At 32.8% G+C, this 17804-nt stretch overlaps 5 protein-coding genes across 13 annotated transcripts; 2 read left to right on the top strand and 3 right to left on the bottom strand.

Moving 5' to 3' along the window:
* Nucleotides 1-183: 183 nt before the first annotated feature.
* wash (WASH complex subunit washout) lies at nt 184-1796 on the bottom strand. Its single transcript, XM_075310970.1, has one exon. It carries the CDS (start codon nt 1739-1741, stop codon nt 266-268), a length of 1476 nt encoding a protein of 491 aa, XP_075167085.1. The 5' UTR covers nt 1742-1796; the 3' UTR covers nt 184-265.
* A 1174-nt stretch (nt 1797-2970) lies between these two features.
* Nucleotides 2971-5624, top strand: Sting (transmembrane protein sting). Its single transcript, XM_075312748.1, has 5 exons — nt 2971-3130; nt 3184-3534; nt 3807-4012; nt 4286-4568; nt 4630-5624. Exons 1-5 carry the CDS (start codon nt 3049-3051, stop codon nt 4713-4715), a joined length of 1008 nt encoding a protein of 335 aa, XP_075168863.1. The 5' UTR covers nt 2971-3048; the 3' UTR covers nt 4716-5624.
* On the bottom strand, nt 4749-6198 carry Orc6 (Origin recognition complex subunit 6). The gene is made up of 3 exons (XM_075312749.1): nt 6033-6198; nt 5838-5967; nt 4749-5464 (listed from the first exon to the last, which is right to left on the bottom strand). Exons 1-3 carry the CDS (start codon nt 6095-6097, stop codon nt 4847-4849), a joined length of 813 nt encoding a protein of 270 aa, XP_075168864.1. The 5' UTR covers nt 6098-6198; the 3' UTR covers nt 4749-4846.
* Nucleotides 6199-6805: 607 nt separating this feature from the next.
* Nucleotides 6806-13523, top strand: Pex6 (peroxisomal biogenesis factor 6). 9 transcript variants are annotated; one of them, XM_075312739.1, is made up of 5 exons: nt 6810-6955; nt 7171-7258; nt 10072-10596; nt 11062-11835; nt 11909-13523. In XM_075312739.1, exons 2-5 carry the CDS (start codon nt 7247-7249, stop codon nt 13307-13309), a joined length of 2712 nt encoding a protein of 903 aa, XP_075168854.1. In that variant the 5' UTR covers nt 6810-6955; nt 7171-7246; the 3' UTR covers nt 13310-13523. The 9 variants fall into 9 exon arrangements, with proteins under 9 accessions (XP_075168853.1, XP_075168854.1, XP_075168860.1 ...); XM_075312741.1 differs by lacking the exon at nt 6810-6955 and adding an exon at nt 6988-7041; XM_075312740.1 differs by lacking the exon at nt 6810-6955 and adding an exon at nt 7013-7059.
* NiPp1 (nuclear inhibitor of protein phosphatase 1) lies at nt 13493-17079 on the bottom strand. Its single transcript, XM_075312747.1, has 6 exons — nt 16933-17079; nt 15787-16146; nt 14748-14968; nt 14355-14426; nt 13810-14296; nt 13493-13744 (listed from the first exon to the last, which is right to left on the bottom strand). The coding sequence occupies exons 2-6, from the start codon at nt 16025-16027 to the stop codon at nt 13632-13634; spliced, it is 1134 nt and encodes a 377-aa protein (XP_075168862.1). The 5' UTR covers nt 16028-16146; nt 16933-17079; the 3' UTR covers nt 13493-13631.
* Nucleotides 17080-17804: the final 725 nt, after the last annotated feature.

Genomic DNA, 17804 nt, shown 5'->3' with positions numbered 1-17804 from the left:
ACATTTCCAGTTTTTATATATTCATCTTGTATTTATTATAAGATTAAAATGAGCTATAAATAACAAAATTTTGCAATGAGTGCCTCAAACAAGCCTTTGAAAATATTGAGTTAAAATGTTGAATGTCGATAATTTTGCTTTGAGGGACCATTATTATATTACAAAAAAAACATCGATTATGAATTCCGATATTTAAGTCTCATATAAGTAATATATTTAATAATTAAAAATTTACAAATTATGATACAATTTCTTATACTTTAATTTAGTCTACCCAATCAGTGTCATTGGAATCATCTTCTTCTGAAGAATTTTTAGTTTTCGGCGGTGGTGGTGGAATCAAAGAAGATAGTCTCGATATTACTGGATTTCCAGAAGGTGAGCCCGTATTGAGTGTATTATTTTTGCTGGCGTTATTCATATTGTCTTTCGCTCCCGATATACCTTTCCTTCTCATTAAGAGTTTATTATGCAAATCAGTCATCAAATCTCCGGAACTCGCATTAGCTTTCCCTTGCTGAGAATTACCTGCCGCGGTTAAATTATCATCCCCCTTCTCGTTAGATGTTACGGGGGCAGCAGCACGTTTTAAAGCTGCTTTTCCCATGCCACCGGCATTACGTATTGCCGCCATTAATTCAGATCTAGAATCGGTCGTAGAAGGCTTAGGAACGGCTGTAGTCTTCTTTTCTTCACTAGAAGGTGGCAAAGGTGGTGGAGGTGGGGGTGCCAATGAAGTTAATTGTGGTTGTGGTGGTGGTGGTGGGGGAGGCGGTAGACATTCGTATTGATCCCCTTTATTGTCAGACTTGATACCTTTGCCCTGGGTTACAGCTTCTCTATCTTTTGAACTATTCTCAATTAAAAGATCCAAATCAGGCAAAGATTCCACTACTATCTCCAAAGACGGCGCTATCTTTTGTTTTGCTTCCTGACTTTCAAAACGAACGTCATCTGCTATTCCTTGTAGATCTGGCAAATCCCAAGGTAAATCTAGCTCTGGTGCTTCTATCAATTTAGGAGTATATTTCAAACCTCCCGAAGGTGTCTGTTTTTCATTCCTATGGGCCAAAGAATGCGGGGCTGGTTCCAGAACTTGTTTTGTCGTTGTCTGACCCCCAGCTGCACTTTTTTGAGTCCTCTTGGTCTTAAACAGTTTTGAACGTTTCCAATTTTCTGTCTTCTCTGCGTCCTCATCTTCCTGTGTATAGGGACTGTATTCACTATTAAACAACAATACCGATGCAACAGATTTTAGCTCAGTTGGCATGGCACCCAAATCTTGACTTTGTTTTATATTTAATCGTTCCTTAGTTATATTATTATCAAATCCGAGCCTTTGATTGTTTTCTCTGACGTGGAAAAAGACCAGCTTTTCATTAATATTGGGTAAAGACAAGTCGACTTTTGATTTTACTTCATAGTGTCTAGTATCTTCGGGTTTGTTGTCCTCCCCAAATGTTACTGGTATTCCGTCTTTGAAGACATGATTTGCCGGAAAACGTGCAGGAGCATAGATATGAATAGCCTTTCGCGTTCCTTGTAAACTGGAGATCTTTTGTTGGGATTTCTTTATACGATTTTGAAGTTCCTCCACCTTTGCATTATTTCTTTCTATTCTCTTGTCAATGCATTGAAATATTCGATTAATAGTACTCTGAAGCGAGTCTAAAGCAAAGGCTGCTTGGATAATAGTTTCCTCGTGACGTAAATCGGGTGGTATTAGAGGAACGGTAAACATTTTCCTTACAGTTTAAGAAACTACTCACTAGTTTTCTAAGAGCCCACCCTCAGCTGATTCTCTTGGGTCATCTGGTATCATGATAAAATAATTCACAGGTAGTTGCAGTATTACAAAAAAATGAAAACAACAAAATTCAAGTACATCCAGCTGTCAGTTTTGTTTACAAATTTAATGATACAAAATTAGGGCGGGATCGATTTTTATAAATCCAGGGATTCGGGATTTCAAAGCACAGAATCCCGGGATTTTTTCGGGATCCCGAAATTATGTAATAACAATCTACATTTCCAAAAAAATGTTGTACATTAAACCAATTAGTTAAAATAGTAAGTTGAGTCCATATAAAATCAATCCAAGTGTCAACCACTACTAATTGAGAAATAGCTAGTGTAGACACTTTATATAATAAAAATATTTTAAATATTATTTTTGGAAAGACAAGCCAAGAGAATTATTTTACAATTTATGAAGGATTGTAGAAAAATAATAAATTCATTCTGTTACTGACATTTCAATTAAACGGAAGTTTTATTAAAATAATCCTTATAAAGCTTTATATTAATTTAAAGTTAAAAGTACATGTACGACAGGGAATTTAGTTCAATTCAATTTTATTAACAAAAAATAACAAACATATGAGTTAATTAAACAACCAATTACAAATTGCTATCGTAATTAAGAAACACTTAGTCCGACTGAAAACAAAATTTGTGTCAAAAAATAAAACCCAATTTCATATCACTATCTTACTCAGCAAAACATTTTAAGGATTTTGATTAGATTAGGTATATTTTCGTACACTTGCATTAATCTTTCGGTACTTCATCGTTTTAATGAATTTCTTAAATCTATCAAGGTAAACGCAATTCTTATCAGATAAACGCAATTTTGCCATATTTTTGACGGACCTTTTAACATTCAATTCACAAAATAAAATTTTGCTAATTTTCAAAAATTACAGTCATTTTTGCAAAAGTTTGTAAAACTGGTGAAAATTTCATTTTTTCCCCATTTTGGCCATCTTGGTGGTACTTTGAAGACTCGTAACAAAAAATATATCTCTGAATTTCATTTCTGTTTTATAATTGTTGTTAGTATTAAATTCAAGAAATAAAATTTTGCTAATTTTGAAAAAGTAGCGTTATTTTTGCAAAGGTTTCGACCGCAACGTCGGTGATACCTAAGAGCTGCGGTCATTGTGCGACATCTATACAGTTGACATTTGTTTTCTTGGCAGAAGAGCAACTTTCTTCCTCTTGTATATCCTACTCTCTAGCTATTAGTTCCTGTTTTAATGCAAAATTATGCAGAAAACAGATGTGCAATATCATTTAACACCAGCAAGCAAAGTCAGAAAAGGAGGAGGAATGATATTTGAATATATAGGTAATAAGGATTCCGGAGTCTAAATTATTAAGCATTCAAACATATATTTCCAGATAAAGGCATCAATATATTTGCCGTAGTTGCAATAGCCGAGTTATTTCTCCGGATATTTTATTACACGAGGGAATTATATTTTTATAGCAATTACTACGATGGACAACACTTATGGTGGCAAATTGCAAAAAGATGTTTTAGCCTGAATATACCTACAATAATCGTTGTGTTGGCTATGGTGTTTGGGGCACTAGTTAGATTTGCTATGACAACCAATTTCATATTTCCGCCACTTCAATGGTTTGCTTTTGTGCCCTTATATTGGCTACTTGTATCTGCCAATATTGGTTATTCTCACTTAGCGTATAGCAATTGGATTCGACAATCACATGGATTGGATTATGCTGAAGGTAATTTTACTTTAGATTGAATATTTAACAAGATCAGTCGTACTGCTTTTACTCATCTGGTGAGCTGCCATACTGTTATAATATTTTTATGAAACAAGCATTATTAATTTGCTCTTTTAATGAGAATTCAGTCAGCACCGGTCATAAATCTGTATATCACTTTTTAATCTTCAATAACAATGTAATGGGATTCATACTATATAAAGTCCCGCCGTTTTCAGATTTTTCCAACATTCTTAAATAATGTATACTTTATGGTTTATTTTTGAAAGGTATGGCTTCAAATTATTTTCACGGTTATTTAAAGTTAACATTACCATCTCATACGGGACATCCTGGATTAAAAGAACGAATTGAACTATATGAAGCAAAGGAGAATGTCCAATTTGCACTAAAACGTTTGATAATTTTAGTACCCAACACAATGTTTGTAAATTCAAAAATTGAAAGCCGTATACTTACAAAGGAAGGAGTAGCGGTAAGTTATTTTAATTAAAATTCTTATGTCTGTAAAAATATCCCATTCAAATTAAAATTTTATAGTAAAATTTTAAATATTGCATGTATTGTTCAATTAAGATTAATTTTTTAATCAAAAGAAATATCAATCCCGAAAAATTAATTTGATCAAGTTTTTAATTGACCTCGGCGATTGATATCAATTTCAATTAAAAATTAAATGTATCAATTAAGATTGTGATTGAATCCAGAAAATATCATTTCTTTTTAACCATTGCATTTCAATATTTAGCCTTTGGAAACTATTGTCAAAAATAGAGCTGGAGTCGCAAGACCTTTTAAGAACGACGTTTATAAATTCACTATACCCATAAATAATGTGACATATTACATTGCTATGGAAGGAGCCACACCAATGTTGTCTTTTTTTGAGGCTATGTCGTTTCAACCGTCCACTACATGGCAGATGCAAGCAATGAAAAGAGAAATACTTTTGAAGTTTTACAAACACTTGAAGAAACTTCTAAATGAATGGCCACCAACACAAGATGAGGCAGAACTAGTTTTATATAATGGTACAGTATTTTCTTTATTCATTTAATAAATTCTTTTTAATAATATTTGTCGTTTCCACAGCTTACAAAGAAAATGGGAGGCCGCAAGATGTGGGTGAAGTTTTGCTTAGCCATATAACGAATATGTGGAATGAAGGACGTACATAGATTTTATGATGTAAAAAGTACAAAACAGCTCTCTTTTTAGTTTTTTTTTAAGGATGTTGTTGACTAAAATTTATTCTTATTAATATTTTTTTGGTAACAAATTTAATACACTGGTTAGAAAATGCATTTAATCAGCATCCAAGAATAACAACTTCGCTTTCCTCCATCGTAACATTCTCTTTATCAAGTCTAACTTCTTCGCTAGCCTGTTGTTGTTTCAATTTGGTTTCTGCCATAGCGAGCATTCGTTTTTTCCATTTTTCATAGTCTTCGACTTCAATACGATCTTTTTTAGGCTGACCAGAATTGTTACTATTAATCTTTTCATTTGGTTCGTTTTGTTCATTAGCATCTTGTACTTTCAGTTTATTGTCCATTGTATTTTTATAGTGTTTTGCGATTAATGTTTCCCATCGATGCTCTAGCTGCTGCCACTGGACAGGCCTCAAATTACTGAAGGGCATAATTTTAGTCTTTGATATTTTCTTTTGGCACAGTTTACAAGCCATGAAGACAGCCATGCTTGCATACTGCGGATGCGAATCATCAATATCTGCCTGTTCGTTAGCCACAACTTTGCGATACAATTCCAATAGTTCATTGGCTTTCATCTTCACTTCCTGTAAACTCAGTTGTATGCAAATGTCATTGACACCTATTAATTTATTTAGATCTAGTAGCTTCTCAAACATGCGTTTATTATTAATGTATTGAGATTTTTTTAGTCCAGAGAGTTTTAATGCTTGTTCCTGTATAAAGTAGTTAGAAACAAAGTAATTATTTCATTTATTTCACACAGTAATATAATAAGCCCAACGGGCCAATAAACTATATTACAAACATGTTATCAATAGTTGATATGTATAATAACAATAATAAAAGTATGATTTTAATCCCTTTTTTACGGAATTCTTATGTTCAGTGTGACATAATTTTCAATAAGTAGCAAACTCAGAACGAATTAAAATGGGTGTGAAAGTCGAAGTAAGGGTATATAATTCAATATTACAATAAAGTATATATCTAAATGCACTGAATAAAATCGTATACGATGAAAAATTGATTTAGTTTAATTTATTGATAACAATACCATTGATTTGGCCGACGTATTTTAGAACTCACCTTATCGAATGCTATTCCCAGCAAAGTAGCTGCGATGTCGGCGCATAGTACAATTTTGCCATATTCGTTTATTTGAAGCGGCACGTTGGTGGATCTCAGTTCAAGTAATCTTACCAACTCAGTAGTTTTTCTATGAAATAAAAATTGTATGATTAATAAACAAATTTATAAATTTTGCTGCCTACTTCCACCTACTCAATTATGTTTGGTTCGTCGATCAGTCCCATTTTAGTGATTTGTTGTTCAATTAATGTGGCCATGACCGCGAATTTATGGTATGAGAACAAAAAACTTAGCAAATAATGGCTTTTGCTGACTTTTCAGGTTGATATGCTTTATTATTGTGATGCGGATTATTTGTTTACATTATTTGGCGCCAAAATAATCATAATTAGTCGCATGGACGGAACGTAGGTTAGATTAACGTGTTTTGATGTAAGCATACCCATAATGATTGTCGCTAGGTGGCGACATTCGTTGCATTCGTTGTTCACATTATGCGCCTTATAATTTTAACCGGACGCATTGTCTGAGTTTGTAATGCGATACGAATTGTCGGCGATGACTAAATAATCGTTAAATGAGTTATCGATCAAGCAGTAATATCGATTATGCTGTCGGACATTACTTATCATGTGGCCAATATCAGGAATATGTTCGACACGAGCACTGCCGTCCAGATATACTTATAGTCTGGGCGGCGCATAAAGAATCCTAGAGTATGGGCAAACGTTTAGAATTGTCGGCGTAAGTAAAATATAGATAAATGTGTTATTGATCACATTAATAATCTGCAGAATCGACTATGTCTCCGAACATAACATATATGTGGCCAATATCTGGGATATGAATAGTTAGACACGATATTGTACGGATAAACTTATAAGATGAATGACGCATCAATGTGTAGACCCGAATTTACGCATATAACCGGTTGTTATACAATCATATGTTCGATGCGTATCATCAGCTGTTCCAAAGTTTCTATTTTCATGCCCAGAAATTAAAATTATCTTTGTATCTTTGTGTTCAATCGCCGTGTTGATTAACAACTTAATAATAATCTTTGTGAAATTGTTGTTGTAGTGAAAATGAAAAAGAAGGTTGCTATAAAGAAGGTAGTCGAGATGAATTGAAAATGGTGTTGATAATCAATTTCTCATAATCAAAGTACAAGTTCAATATTGTTTGTTTGTGAAAAAAAGTAAATCCTTTTTAACATGTAATTTAATTGAAATATTGAAAATAGTGTTTAACATACACATGTATTATGAATTAGAATTCAAATATATCAGCGATTAACCTCTCTAATCCATTTTTAAACATTTTGTAGATTACGTGTTTGGTGTGACAGAAAATAAACTGTATGTGTGTAAATTTTTGTCTAAAATTTCTATGAAATAGTCAAAATGGTAGAAGAGGTAAGTCTTCATCAAAAGCAAGTGTATTTTATATATGGTCGTTGTTGCATGCAGTTACAGATGAAACGGAAAACAGTAGCGAACAAAAGTAATCACATATCCCTAAAATAGGAATATTTTGCTACCCCGCCAACATGTAGCTATTTGAAATAGTCGCTTTGTTACTTTTTCAAATGAAATATTCACCACCCCGATATTTGCAATTAATATGACAAAATTCTGTAATCACATTTATGTTCGGTTTTCGAGTTGAAAATCACTTTATAAAACAATTAAAATCATAAATGAAAACGAATATATTTCTTTTAAATCTTAATCTAAACTTGATGAAAGAGACAATGCGTATCAATTGAGTTAAATTATCTGCTTTTAATCGCACTATTTTAATAAAGTAACCGCGGAAATTCCAACGTGTAAGGCGAATATAGTATGTACCGCCCTTAAAAAAGTAATAAAGTAGCCTTTGGAAATTATGCATATGGAAGCGTACTAGTAAGTATGTTACTCCGCTTTGTGTCGTTTGTTTGTTTTGTCCACACTAGCTTTGTCTACTTCACACCCCACTCTACGTATTGCCGACAAGTTATATGAGGAACGTTTTCTACTACGAAGGTTAAACCTTCACCTATCACATATCTCAATAGAGACGTGTTTGTCGTGTCCTTGAAAAAATTGTTTACCATATAAAAGGCCCCGTAACATGTCTTGGTCTGTTTAAACCCTCGATTGATATTGGCTGTAATATCATGTAAAGCTATTGCGGTGCATATGCTAATAGCTAGCAGCTTGCTACTGAGGCTGATTACGATCAATATGGTTATATAGTTGTGAAGAGAGCCAACGTCAATTCAATCCCAGTTTATACCGAACACCAATAAATTATCTCCTATCATTAATGCTGGTGACATTACAAGTGTTTCAAAGCTTCTCTAAATTTGTTCACCGCAATAAAAAATGCCGTTCGTACTCTGCTATAAAAAGGTGGTCCACTGTCATTAAGCTAAACATAGCATCGGGCAGCACATTGTGAGAAGAGAGAAGTTCTCCATTTATGGTATCACAATGACTGAATAGTCTAAGTGAGCAAAAAAATAAGGGACACTATACCTAACCTAACAATCTACATAGTTTTGCCTAAAGAAAATGAATTCGTTATATTGGCCAATTGCTCTCCATGACTACAACGGGAGAAACATTGATTCTGGTGTCACTAAATTATCTGAGATAACTTTTCCTTGTTCTTCAAGGACCTACACAGTCTTACACAAGTTTACATACGGTTTAAGAAATTGTATTTTCTTTAATTATTAAAATATAATAAAATATGCATATATATATGCTTTAGATTTTGTAAATTAATTTGAAAAACAAAGTATTTGTCCATTTTCAAGAAGATGTTTTTAGTCTGGATTATAAACAACAACAAGAAACATGTTTAGTTATAAGGTAAAAACCTCAAGGGTATGTAAACTTATGTGAGACTGTGTATATAGGTATTTTTTTTTTTTTGGGATAGGTTCTAGTTCAAAGCATTAAGATAAGTAATCATGTTTTAATTCTAACAATAGGCTATAAAATTATAAAGTGCTTCTAAATAATTTAACAGATATTTGCCAAAAAAATCCCTAGTTTGACTTAAACTACAGTAATACACTTAATATACATTTTACAATACTAGCTAAATGGATAGCTGTTCCGAATCGATTGCAAAATGTTGAACATCAGAAAAATATTAAAATGGTGCTGCCATGTTTAGGGTAAGAAATCTCATCATTTTTTTTTTCATCTGTTGGCGTATGTTTTTAATTGTTTATAAAAAAAAGAAGAAAATATTCTAAAACCCCTAAGCTTGTGTACATATGTTCATTGGTGTTGCACATGTTAGAATTTTTTCGTATTTATGTTACACTGTGTCGTACCGCCCTAATAGAAGATGCGTTCAACAAGTTCCATATATTATATTTTACTTACATTTTATACACTGCAACATCCACTCTGATTCGCAAATCTCATTTACATACTTATCACTCTTGCGTCCTCCCTAACAATTGGTTTTAAGACGTTTTGCTCTAGAAATAAATTTGCCACGATATTAAACATCTGCATATGTATAGAAAAATCTGCATTTATTTTTCTATAAAAATATTAATAGAAATTAAAAAATATTCAATTATTTTCTGATTGATTTTTAGTTAAAATCATTCACGAAAATTTATTTAATTATTTAATTGGAAAATTGAATATTCATTTGATATTATTTCAATTAAAAAATAGGATCAGAGTAAAGTTTCGCATTAAGTGTTGTACTAACATCTATTTTGCGCTCCTTTTATTACTTGTTTTAAATAAAAAAATATTGAATTTATGCATTGGATCATTCCTTCCAAATTGATTTTTACAGAAGAAAATTAATTTTAATTCGATTTTCTCTACTTTTGGTTTTACCTACATTAAAGTGGTTATTAAGAAAAGAAAACAAATCTGTAAAAGCAGAATAAAATTATAAAATTTTTGACAAATTTTATTATAAATTAATGGGGAACGATCCAAAGCCATACATTAAAAAAGTTTATTTTCTTCAAAATTAATTATTAAAGTAACTATGAAAAAATGTCTATTTTAGCATGATAATGCAAACCTAATACCGAAAAAATATATGCGTACAACTTCTTTTTTTGTAATTAAATAAATTAGTATCACAAATAACAATTAAAGGGAAACTTCAGACCAGTTTTTACCCTTTACATATATACTTTACAAGAAAAAATTGCTGTTGCCTTTGTAATCCCTATTGTGTTGTTCTCTTTCTTTAGAAAAGAGTGGTATCGAAACGCTCTTTCGATAATGGAAACACCGAGACTTACAGTTACAAAGGTCGTACACGTGACTTAGTTGAAGCCTATAATGCAGCCGTTCAAATATTAAGTCCAAAACTTTCCTGGCATGTCTTTCCTGGATACTTACAATATGCCCTCTATAGACGTTATATGAAATATTTTAAAGATAAATATCGTTTAGTACCCTTACCTAATACCTTATACGAACATTTGATCGATTATGAAGATATAAAATCGGAACATATTATATTTGCTTCGCAAAAAGTATTTGATGATTATGCCGACTCGAGAGAAGTTAATTTCATCAATATGACCATAAGCTGTGGCCGTCCAGAAAAAGATATCAATGAAAATAAAACAATAATGCAAAATGGCAATGGTGTTGTCCCTGGAGATGAGAGTAAGAATTTGGTAAAACAAATTCTAAAACCATCCCCGCACACAATGCTTGTACAAATATTACCAGTAAAATATTGTAAAACTGACTGTTTATATATACAGGTAAGTTAAAAAATTTAATAAAGTTCCAATATTTGATATATTCACATCACTCGAGGTTTGTCCGATAATTCCTTTGTCTACAAAAAAGTGGCGATTTATTTTTCCACATTGCCTTCCTTTTCAAAAAATATCATAAGCATATAATCGGTTTTAAGCAACACCACTCACATCTTGGGATAGACTTTACTTTCAAAATAATAATTGAAACAATTTTCAAATTCATTTGCGAAAATTTTGCCATCTATACTAGCTAAAAGAGTGAACTTTCAGCACTAACAACAAAAGAGAATTTGAATTCTTCAACTTTTTCAACATTATGATCCCTAAGTGAGCCTTACTTAACGGACAACTATCGCTCACCCCACGATAATCAAGCGTACAAGCAAAATTCGCATTAATGAAGTCTAACTCTTGCAAAATCTTTATGTTCGAATACTGTGACAGCTCTTCTCTTCTTTCTTTCAGGAAAATTTCTATTCAAACCTAATGGATCGATTCAACGTCAATTATTCCTCCGCGGGAAGACCAAGAATTTGGGCCAAAATTCAAGCTCTGAACGATGAACAAACCATACCACACGTTGCCGTTAAAGCGCAAATACATATTGTGACAGATCCATATGAACTACCACCTGAAGTTTCCGATTTAATTCTAAATAACTATTTCGCAACGCCTCGCATTTTACATCGTGGCCATACATATCGTATTGAGATAAATCCCACACTTATAGGCACTGCTCAGTATGCACATTATTATTTAATATTCGCTTATATGAAATTTCTACATTTTCGCTGTGTTCACTTAGAGGTTAGGAATAATGATTTAGAAATGCACGCTGTAGTGGCCAAAGGAATGACAAGTCTTGTGCAAGTGCCGTGTAAAAATCAATTTCTGCCATCGCAAATTTTGGACGATTTTGCAATTATCGAAAACTATCCAATAGGTCTTAGTACCGCCTACACCCGCTTGCGTTCATCAATAGATGCTTTTCTTCCAAGGAAGTCTGCCTGTTTGTCATCGAAGCACATAAATCCAATATTTATGCTTCAAGGAGAACGCGGCGCTGGTAAATCGAGAATAGTTAATGCTGTTGCTCGAGATTTAGGCTTGCATATGTTTGGTATTGATTGTGCAGAAATAGTTTCACAGGTTCCCTCACATACTGAACTGAAGTTAAAAGCTGCGTTTACCAAATCTCAAATATGTGAGCCACTCATGATTTGTTTTCATAACTTTGAGGTGATTACGAAGAAAAGTACTAGCATTAAGTATTTGAAACTTTTAACACTACAATATTTTTTACTATTTCCAGATTTTTGGCATTGACAATGAAGGCAATGAGGATTTGCGTCTCTTGGCTGCTTTTCAAGTACAAATTCAAGAACTTTACGCCAAAAACCGCAAGCATCCTGTAATAGTTGTAGCTTTAACTAACGACAAATATTTAAAGCCTATGATAAGTAGAATGTTTTTGGAATTGATAACTATTGAAGCGCCTTCAAAAGATGAAAGATACGAGATTTTAAAATGGCTCCATAAACAGGATGCCTTAAAAAATAAGGTGTTCAATTTGAATGATATACAGTCGGTTCCATTGTATCCCCTGGAAGTACAAGACCAGTTCATACCAAAAATCTATCCATATTGGAGTACAGCAAAAAATGTTTTCAAAGAGGTGGCTGAAAAAACGCAGGGATTTCTTCTTGGCGACCTTAAACAATTGCATGATAGTGTTATGCGTCTACAATGGATAACCAATAGAGGTTTGAAACCAATCACCTTTGACCATTTTGCCGATAAACTACATCAGATGCAATCCTCATTTGCTGATAGCCTAGGTGCCCCTAAAGTACCCAAAGTGTTGTGGTCTGATATTGGTGGTTTGGCAAAATTAAAGGACGAAATTCAATCTAGTATTGGTCTACCCTTGAAACATGTTCAACTAATGGGTAAGAATCTCAGGCGATCTGGCATTCTGCTATATGGTCCACCTGGAACAGGAAAAACTTTAGTGGCCAAGGCTGTTGCGACCGAATGTAATTTGAGTTTTCTTTCTGTGCAAGGACCAGAATTGCTTAATATGTATGTAGGTCAGAGTGAACAGAATGTTAGAGAAGTCTTTTCACGCGCTAGATCTGCAGCACCCTGTGTTCTCTTTCTCGATGAATTGGACTCTTTGGCACCCAATAGAGGTGTGGCTGGAGACTCCGGTGGCGTTATGGATCGTGTGGTTTCACAACTATTAGCTGAAATGGATGGCATGGGCAACGATCCTGGAAAATCAATATTTATTTTGGCTGCTACCAACAGGCCTGATTTGATCGATCCTGCCCTGCTAAGACCAGGGCGATTTGATAAACTTTTCTATGTTGGTCCTTGCAGTACAGCAGAAGATAAAGCTTCCGTTCTTAAGGCACAGACTAGACGTTTTAAACTAGCTCCGAGTTGTAACATTGAGGATATTGCTGCAAAACTTCGAGGAGAAATGTCTGGAGCCGATTTGTATTCAATATGTTCCAATGCTTGGCTCTCAGCAGTTCGTAGAACTATCGACCTTCATGTAAAGGGAGAGCTTGATGATGATGACTTGATTGCGGATTCGATTGAAGTTATAGCAGAAGATTTTACAAAATCTTTTCGCAAGTTCATACCATCGATAAGTCGAGAGGATTTGGAATATTTCAATAAACTCAAATCTACATATAGCGTTTGATTTGCATTGGCTCATTGCTAGTATTATAATGCAGGACCATACAAGAATGTGCTTGTTTCTAGTTTTGTTGGGCTAGCAGAGTAAAAATAATGAATTTATGTACAAAAAGACTAAAATGGTGATTTGCTGGAACTAAGGTGTTGGTGTTTTGTTTCATTATTTAATTTTTAATAAATTGTTGACTTTTGTAAGTTTTTTTCGACTTTTTATAAAACCTGTGTTTTATTACTCAACGTTCCGTTATCATTTGTCTTTTTCATCCAAAAGAAATTAATTAATATAATTAATAAGGTGTGGGGAAACAATTTTAAACAAACTTCTGTTATAATGAACCAAGCATTGGCTTTCGTCCAGGCCAAGCCTCCTTTGCGTACTTTTTCTTTTGGGGGCCAGATGTTCCGCTTCTATCTGTGTTCATGGGATCTTCGTAGCGAACTATATAGATATATGAAAAACAATCTTAAAAATATATTTTTATAGTGGAATAAAAAAACACATACCGTTTGCATTGGCTATAGCCAGTTTTTGAGAATTGGACGAATTTGCAATGGGAGAGGGATCATTGATTACGGGTGTCACATCCGGTGCTGGATTAGGCAATAGTAAACCTAGTTTTGCCCCAATTACCAATGGTCCGGTAGCTATATCATTTCTGCCACTAGATGTTTCATGTGTTGCCGCCGGCAATCCTTGATATAAAGATGGGGCGGTTACATTAGCCGCAGAGTTGGTGGGAGAGTTTGGCGAGTGAAGATTTTTAGTATGTTCCTGATAATTCTGTTGGAATATCTGGTGATTGTTAGCATGTGTTGTCGTTGATGATGATATACCCATATTTGATCCATCATATCGCGCCCGTTTGACCGGCACTACAGTACTTTGGACTAAATTACGAAAACGTCCAACATTCGGGTCGATATCTTCAGGGTTTATAATAATTTCCTCATCATTGAATGTAACATTCCGTCGTTTTCGTGGATTTTTGTTCTAAATACAAAATGCATTTGAGTACCTATTTTTATATTGTTATTTTCATATTAGTCACCTTTCTTATATCATCTACTATTCCTAACATGGATATCCTTCGGTTGTGAGCTGTATTATATTCCGTTAGATTCTATAAACAAAATAAATAAATTATTGTAATTTTCCTCATTTTAATTAGTGGCTTGTTCTTGCTAGAGTGCAACATTCCAATGGAAAACCTCATAGGTAGATTGAATTTGAAATGTCACCCCAAAAAAGAAACTTAAATTTTATTTTTATTTAATTTTGCAATACTCTGTTGTCTGGGGGCCATGTTTTAATTGTAATGTATTTAACATCGATAAGGAATTAACCATTATTTAAGTTATACCACAACTTAGTCATAGTCATTACAATACAATGTATTGATGTTTGAAAATAAATAAAAAATAAAAATCGGTAAACCACTTACATCTAGTTCTGTTTGACTTTCCGGCAGACCTAATAAAGCACCATCACTAGATTCACTCATCGGTATGTCCTCCATAATATTATTATTCCGTTGACCAGCTGAAGGTCTCTCTCGTAATATATAATTTCGGGTAGATGCGCCGAAATGAAACGTGCTGTTTACATGTAATTGTGTTGGTTTATGTGCCTCAAGACGCATTTTGCCAATGAATGTCCCATGTGCTAAGTATGAAATAAAAATATTTTTTACTTTGGAGATATTCAGATAACTTTAGATACAGTTTGTACAAAACTAATCAAAATTTGGCACTTAAAATATACTAAATTTGAAGTTTATATGTTAAAATTAAAAGAAAAATATCGCCAAAAGAATAGAAAATTTATAAATGAAAAAAAAAAACTGAAATTAAATAGATTACCTCATGGCATATTTATTTACGTTTGCCAGCTGAATTTTTAATTCTGTTTGTTTATTCACATTTCTAAACATAACCAGGATTATTTCTTTAAACTTTGACTGTATTTCCTGATATTAAAAAGTTTGTGATATTTACACAAAAGGCTGAATTTATTTAAAGTTAAAAGTATGTCTGATTGTTGCTTACAACCATAATTTACATAAAAAACTTTGAAAAATAGAATAAAAATTATTTTGCATTTATTTCGATTTACGTTGTATTCTTCATTTAACATTCTTCTTAAATCAAAAAGACATTTTAGAGACATTAAAGTGTCCAATGCATTATATTCAATAAATTTCAATATTAAAGACAAAGGTAGAAAATAAAAGTATTTCATAAAAAATTTGAAAAGGGTTGCTCATGATTGACGATTCGATTTACGTCAATCATTCATGCAAATTATAAAATATTCATTCTTGCTTTCTTTCAATTTGACTGACAATAGGGTGACAGACCTTGTAGTTTTTCGTTGAGACTAATGCGGTAAAATATATTTTCCAAAATTTTTAGAAATTAATGAAGACGCTTATTTTTTATGTAGCTATGCTTTTATGAAGCATTGATACTAATTGTACTTACTTGAACCTAGATCAACCAGGTATGCTATATTTAAATGTTTATGATAAACAAAAGCAGCATGGACACGGGAACATGATGCATGATCTATGCAAAAATCATTCAACTGTGAATTCCTTCCAAATAAGTAAAACTTTTTCTCATCCACCATAAGTTTTTGAACCAGTTTGTCTTCTTTCAATACATCTAAATGAAATCCAGTCGGCGGTTTACCGGCCCATGATGGTATCTCGTAACTGCACATATTTGCATTCGATTCTCGTTTATATATTCAATGATAGATTTTGTAGAAAAATCGTAGGATAATCCTGATGAATCATGCAGTTGAGTAGAAGTGTCGTTTTTCTTTTATTTGCCAGGTATCTATGAAATAAAAAAAGAAGATTGTACTCGTATATATAGTGGTAGCTCATTTTTCTCAAAAAACATCAATGAGTTCACATTATACGAATGGGACCGTTCAATTAAAAAATAATATTACTGGTAAGTAACTGAAAATAAGCTTATTTCGGCACAGAAATCGAACCTAGTAACCACATATAAGCCTAAGTGCTCATACTTTCTGCTATTACTTTTTTCATATAATGAATTTCTAATTTGACTCAGCTCTACATTCCGACTAATTTTTGATAGGATTTAACAGAAATTTAAGTATTTTATTTATTTATTTTACAATTTCGCTTCGAACTTCTATTATCGTACCGGCGATAGGACTGCGAATAAAAAATCTGACAATCTTACGTTTTCAAATTCCGAAGTACCAATAAATAAATGGACAGAAGTACCGATATCCAAATACGTGACTCAAAATCACTCAGTATGTAATTTCAGGTCTTTGACCAACATTTTTAATAGGGAATTTTCACGCATATCAAAGCTTATATATCCGGAGTAGTAGATATGGGATATCCGAAAAGATTTTGGGCACCAAACCGGTGAACATTCCAAGAGAGGTAAGGATTACTTCTTTCTGTTCAGACAACAAAAACATTATTGGTACTATTCACAAAACTATATCAAAATACTGGCTGTACAATAACAAATTTTCATTAACAAATAGGTCTCTGTCGCAAAATAAATACTCCGTAGGGCCCGGTTGAAATGTATGTTTAACTAGTAACTAGCTTTCCTTAATGCCAACACACTTACCATATCCTGATATTGAGAAGTCCGAAGAATTTTTCTGGCATAGAATTGAATAGAAGGAAGCAGGGCGTTTTAAACAACAAACATAAATTTTTAGACGAAATCTATTTTAATGACTAACATCTCTGTTTTATGTACTAGCAACACTTAAATATTGACAACGTAGCGTGACGCAAAGAAAACATCTGATAAGAGTGTGAAGCCGATTCATTTTTTGTTGACGGCGAACCAAATGCTACATGCAACGTTGGTTTTAAATCAAAGACGTCTATATGAAGATGTCGCCTTTACTTTATCGTCAAAAACCAATAGATGCCGTACTTGCCTATTGGTTGAAAAAGAGTGCATTTCTGAACATGTTCTCAATATCAGTATTGCCGTTAGGTCATGTTCGCTCAAAAATACGGATCCATTATTTAAATGCTTTCTGTAAAAAATTTAGTTTTGCACTCAGAGATAATACATCTTTAAAATTTCTATAGAAAAACTATGTCAGAGTAAATTAATTTTTCGCAAATGTATGACTTTATAAGGGAATTATATAAAGGCTTATAAAGACATGATTTGATTTATGTTATATATATTTTTTGCCTGGTTGAAAGAAAGAATTAAAGTATAACGAATTAGAATTCAACATGGTATAAGTTCTAATGTATTAAAAATTTAGACACGAAAATTCTTTTTATATAAATTTATTTAAAGTATTAGCTCGGAGAATTATAATTCTTTATAATTCAAAACATACTAAATTTTCTAAAAACAATATTTCAAACAATAACAAGTACATATTAAAAAAAAAAAAAATAAAGTACACACGGTGCAACTATTTTAAAATTGATTGTAAACTGTAATCGTCTTTATCAAAACTTACGCAT

Source organism: Haematobia irritans, chromosome 5, assembly GCF_050003625.1.
Source record: "Haematobia irritans isolate KBUSLIRL chromosome 5, ASM5000362v1, whole genome shotgun sequence".
In the NCBI taxonomy this organism is placed as follows: domain Eukaryota; kingdom Metazoa; phylum Arthropoda; class Insecta; order Diptera; family Muscidae; genus Haematobia; species Haematobia irritans.
Note: the sequence above shows the minus strand (reverse complement) of the source record. Positions and strands in the feature narration are given on the sequence as shown.

What these genes read in the sequence shown, in the direction of transcription:
- wash (XM_075310970.1), bottom strand. Translation starts at nt 1,741, where the DNA reads ATGTTTACCGTTCCTCTAATACCACCCGATTTACGTCACGAGGAAACT.
- NiPp1 (XM_075312747.1), bottom strand. Translation starts at nt 16,027, where the DNA reads ATGTGCAGTTACGAGATACCATCATGGGCCGGTAAACCGCCGACTGGA. An exon ending in CCTGGTTGATCTAGGTTCAA is followed by an intron (nt 14,969 to 15,786) that starts GTAAGTACAATT and finishes TTTCATACTTAG; the next exon opens with CACATGGGACATTCATTGGC. An exon ending in GGCTATAGCCAATGCAAACG is followed by an intron (nt 13,745 to 13,809) that starts GTATGTGTTTTT and finishes ATATCTATATAG; the next exon opens with TTCGCTACGAAGATCCCATG.
- Orc6 (XM_075312749.1), bottom strand. Translation starts at nt 6,097, where the DNA reads ATGGCCACATTAATTGAACAACAAATCACTAAAATGGGACTGATCGAC. An exon ending in GACGAACCAAACATAATTGA is followed by an intron (nt 5,968 to 6,032) that starts GTAGGTGGAAGT and finishes TTTATTTCATAG; the next exon opens with AAAAACTACTGAGTTGGTAA. An exon ending in TGGGAATAGCATTCGATAAG is followed by an intron (nt 5,465 to 5,837) that starts GTGAGTTCTAAA and finishes TACTTTATACAG; the next exon opens with GAACAAGCATTAAAACTCTC.
- Sting (XM_075312748.1), top strand. Translation starts at nt 3,049, where the DNA reads ATGCAGAAAACAGATGTGCAATATCATTTAACACCAGCAAGCAAAGTC. An exon ending in AATGATATTTGAATATATAG is followed by an intron (nt 3,131 to 3,183) that starts GTAATAAGGATT and finishes ATATATTTCCAG; the next exon opens with ATAAAGGCATCAATATATTT. An exon ending in TGGATTGGATTATGCTGAAG is followed by an intron (nt 3,535 to 3,806) that starts GTAATTTTACTT and finishes TATTTTTGAAAG; the next exon opens with GTATGGCTTCAAATTATTTT.
- Pex6 (XM_075312738.1), top strand. Translation starts at nt 6,929, where the DNA reads ATGAAAAAGAAGGTTGCTATAAAGAAG. An exon ending in AGAAGGTTGCTATAAAGAAG is followed by an intron (nt 6,956 to 10,071) that starts GTAGTCGAGATG and finishes CTCTTTCTTTAG; the next exon opens with AAAAGAGTGGTATCGAAACG. An exon ending in CTGACTGTTTATATATACAG is followed by an intron (nt 10,597 to 11,061) that starts GTAAGTTAAAAA and finishes TCTTTCTTTCAG; the next exon opens with GAAAATTTCTATTCAAACCT.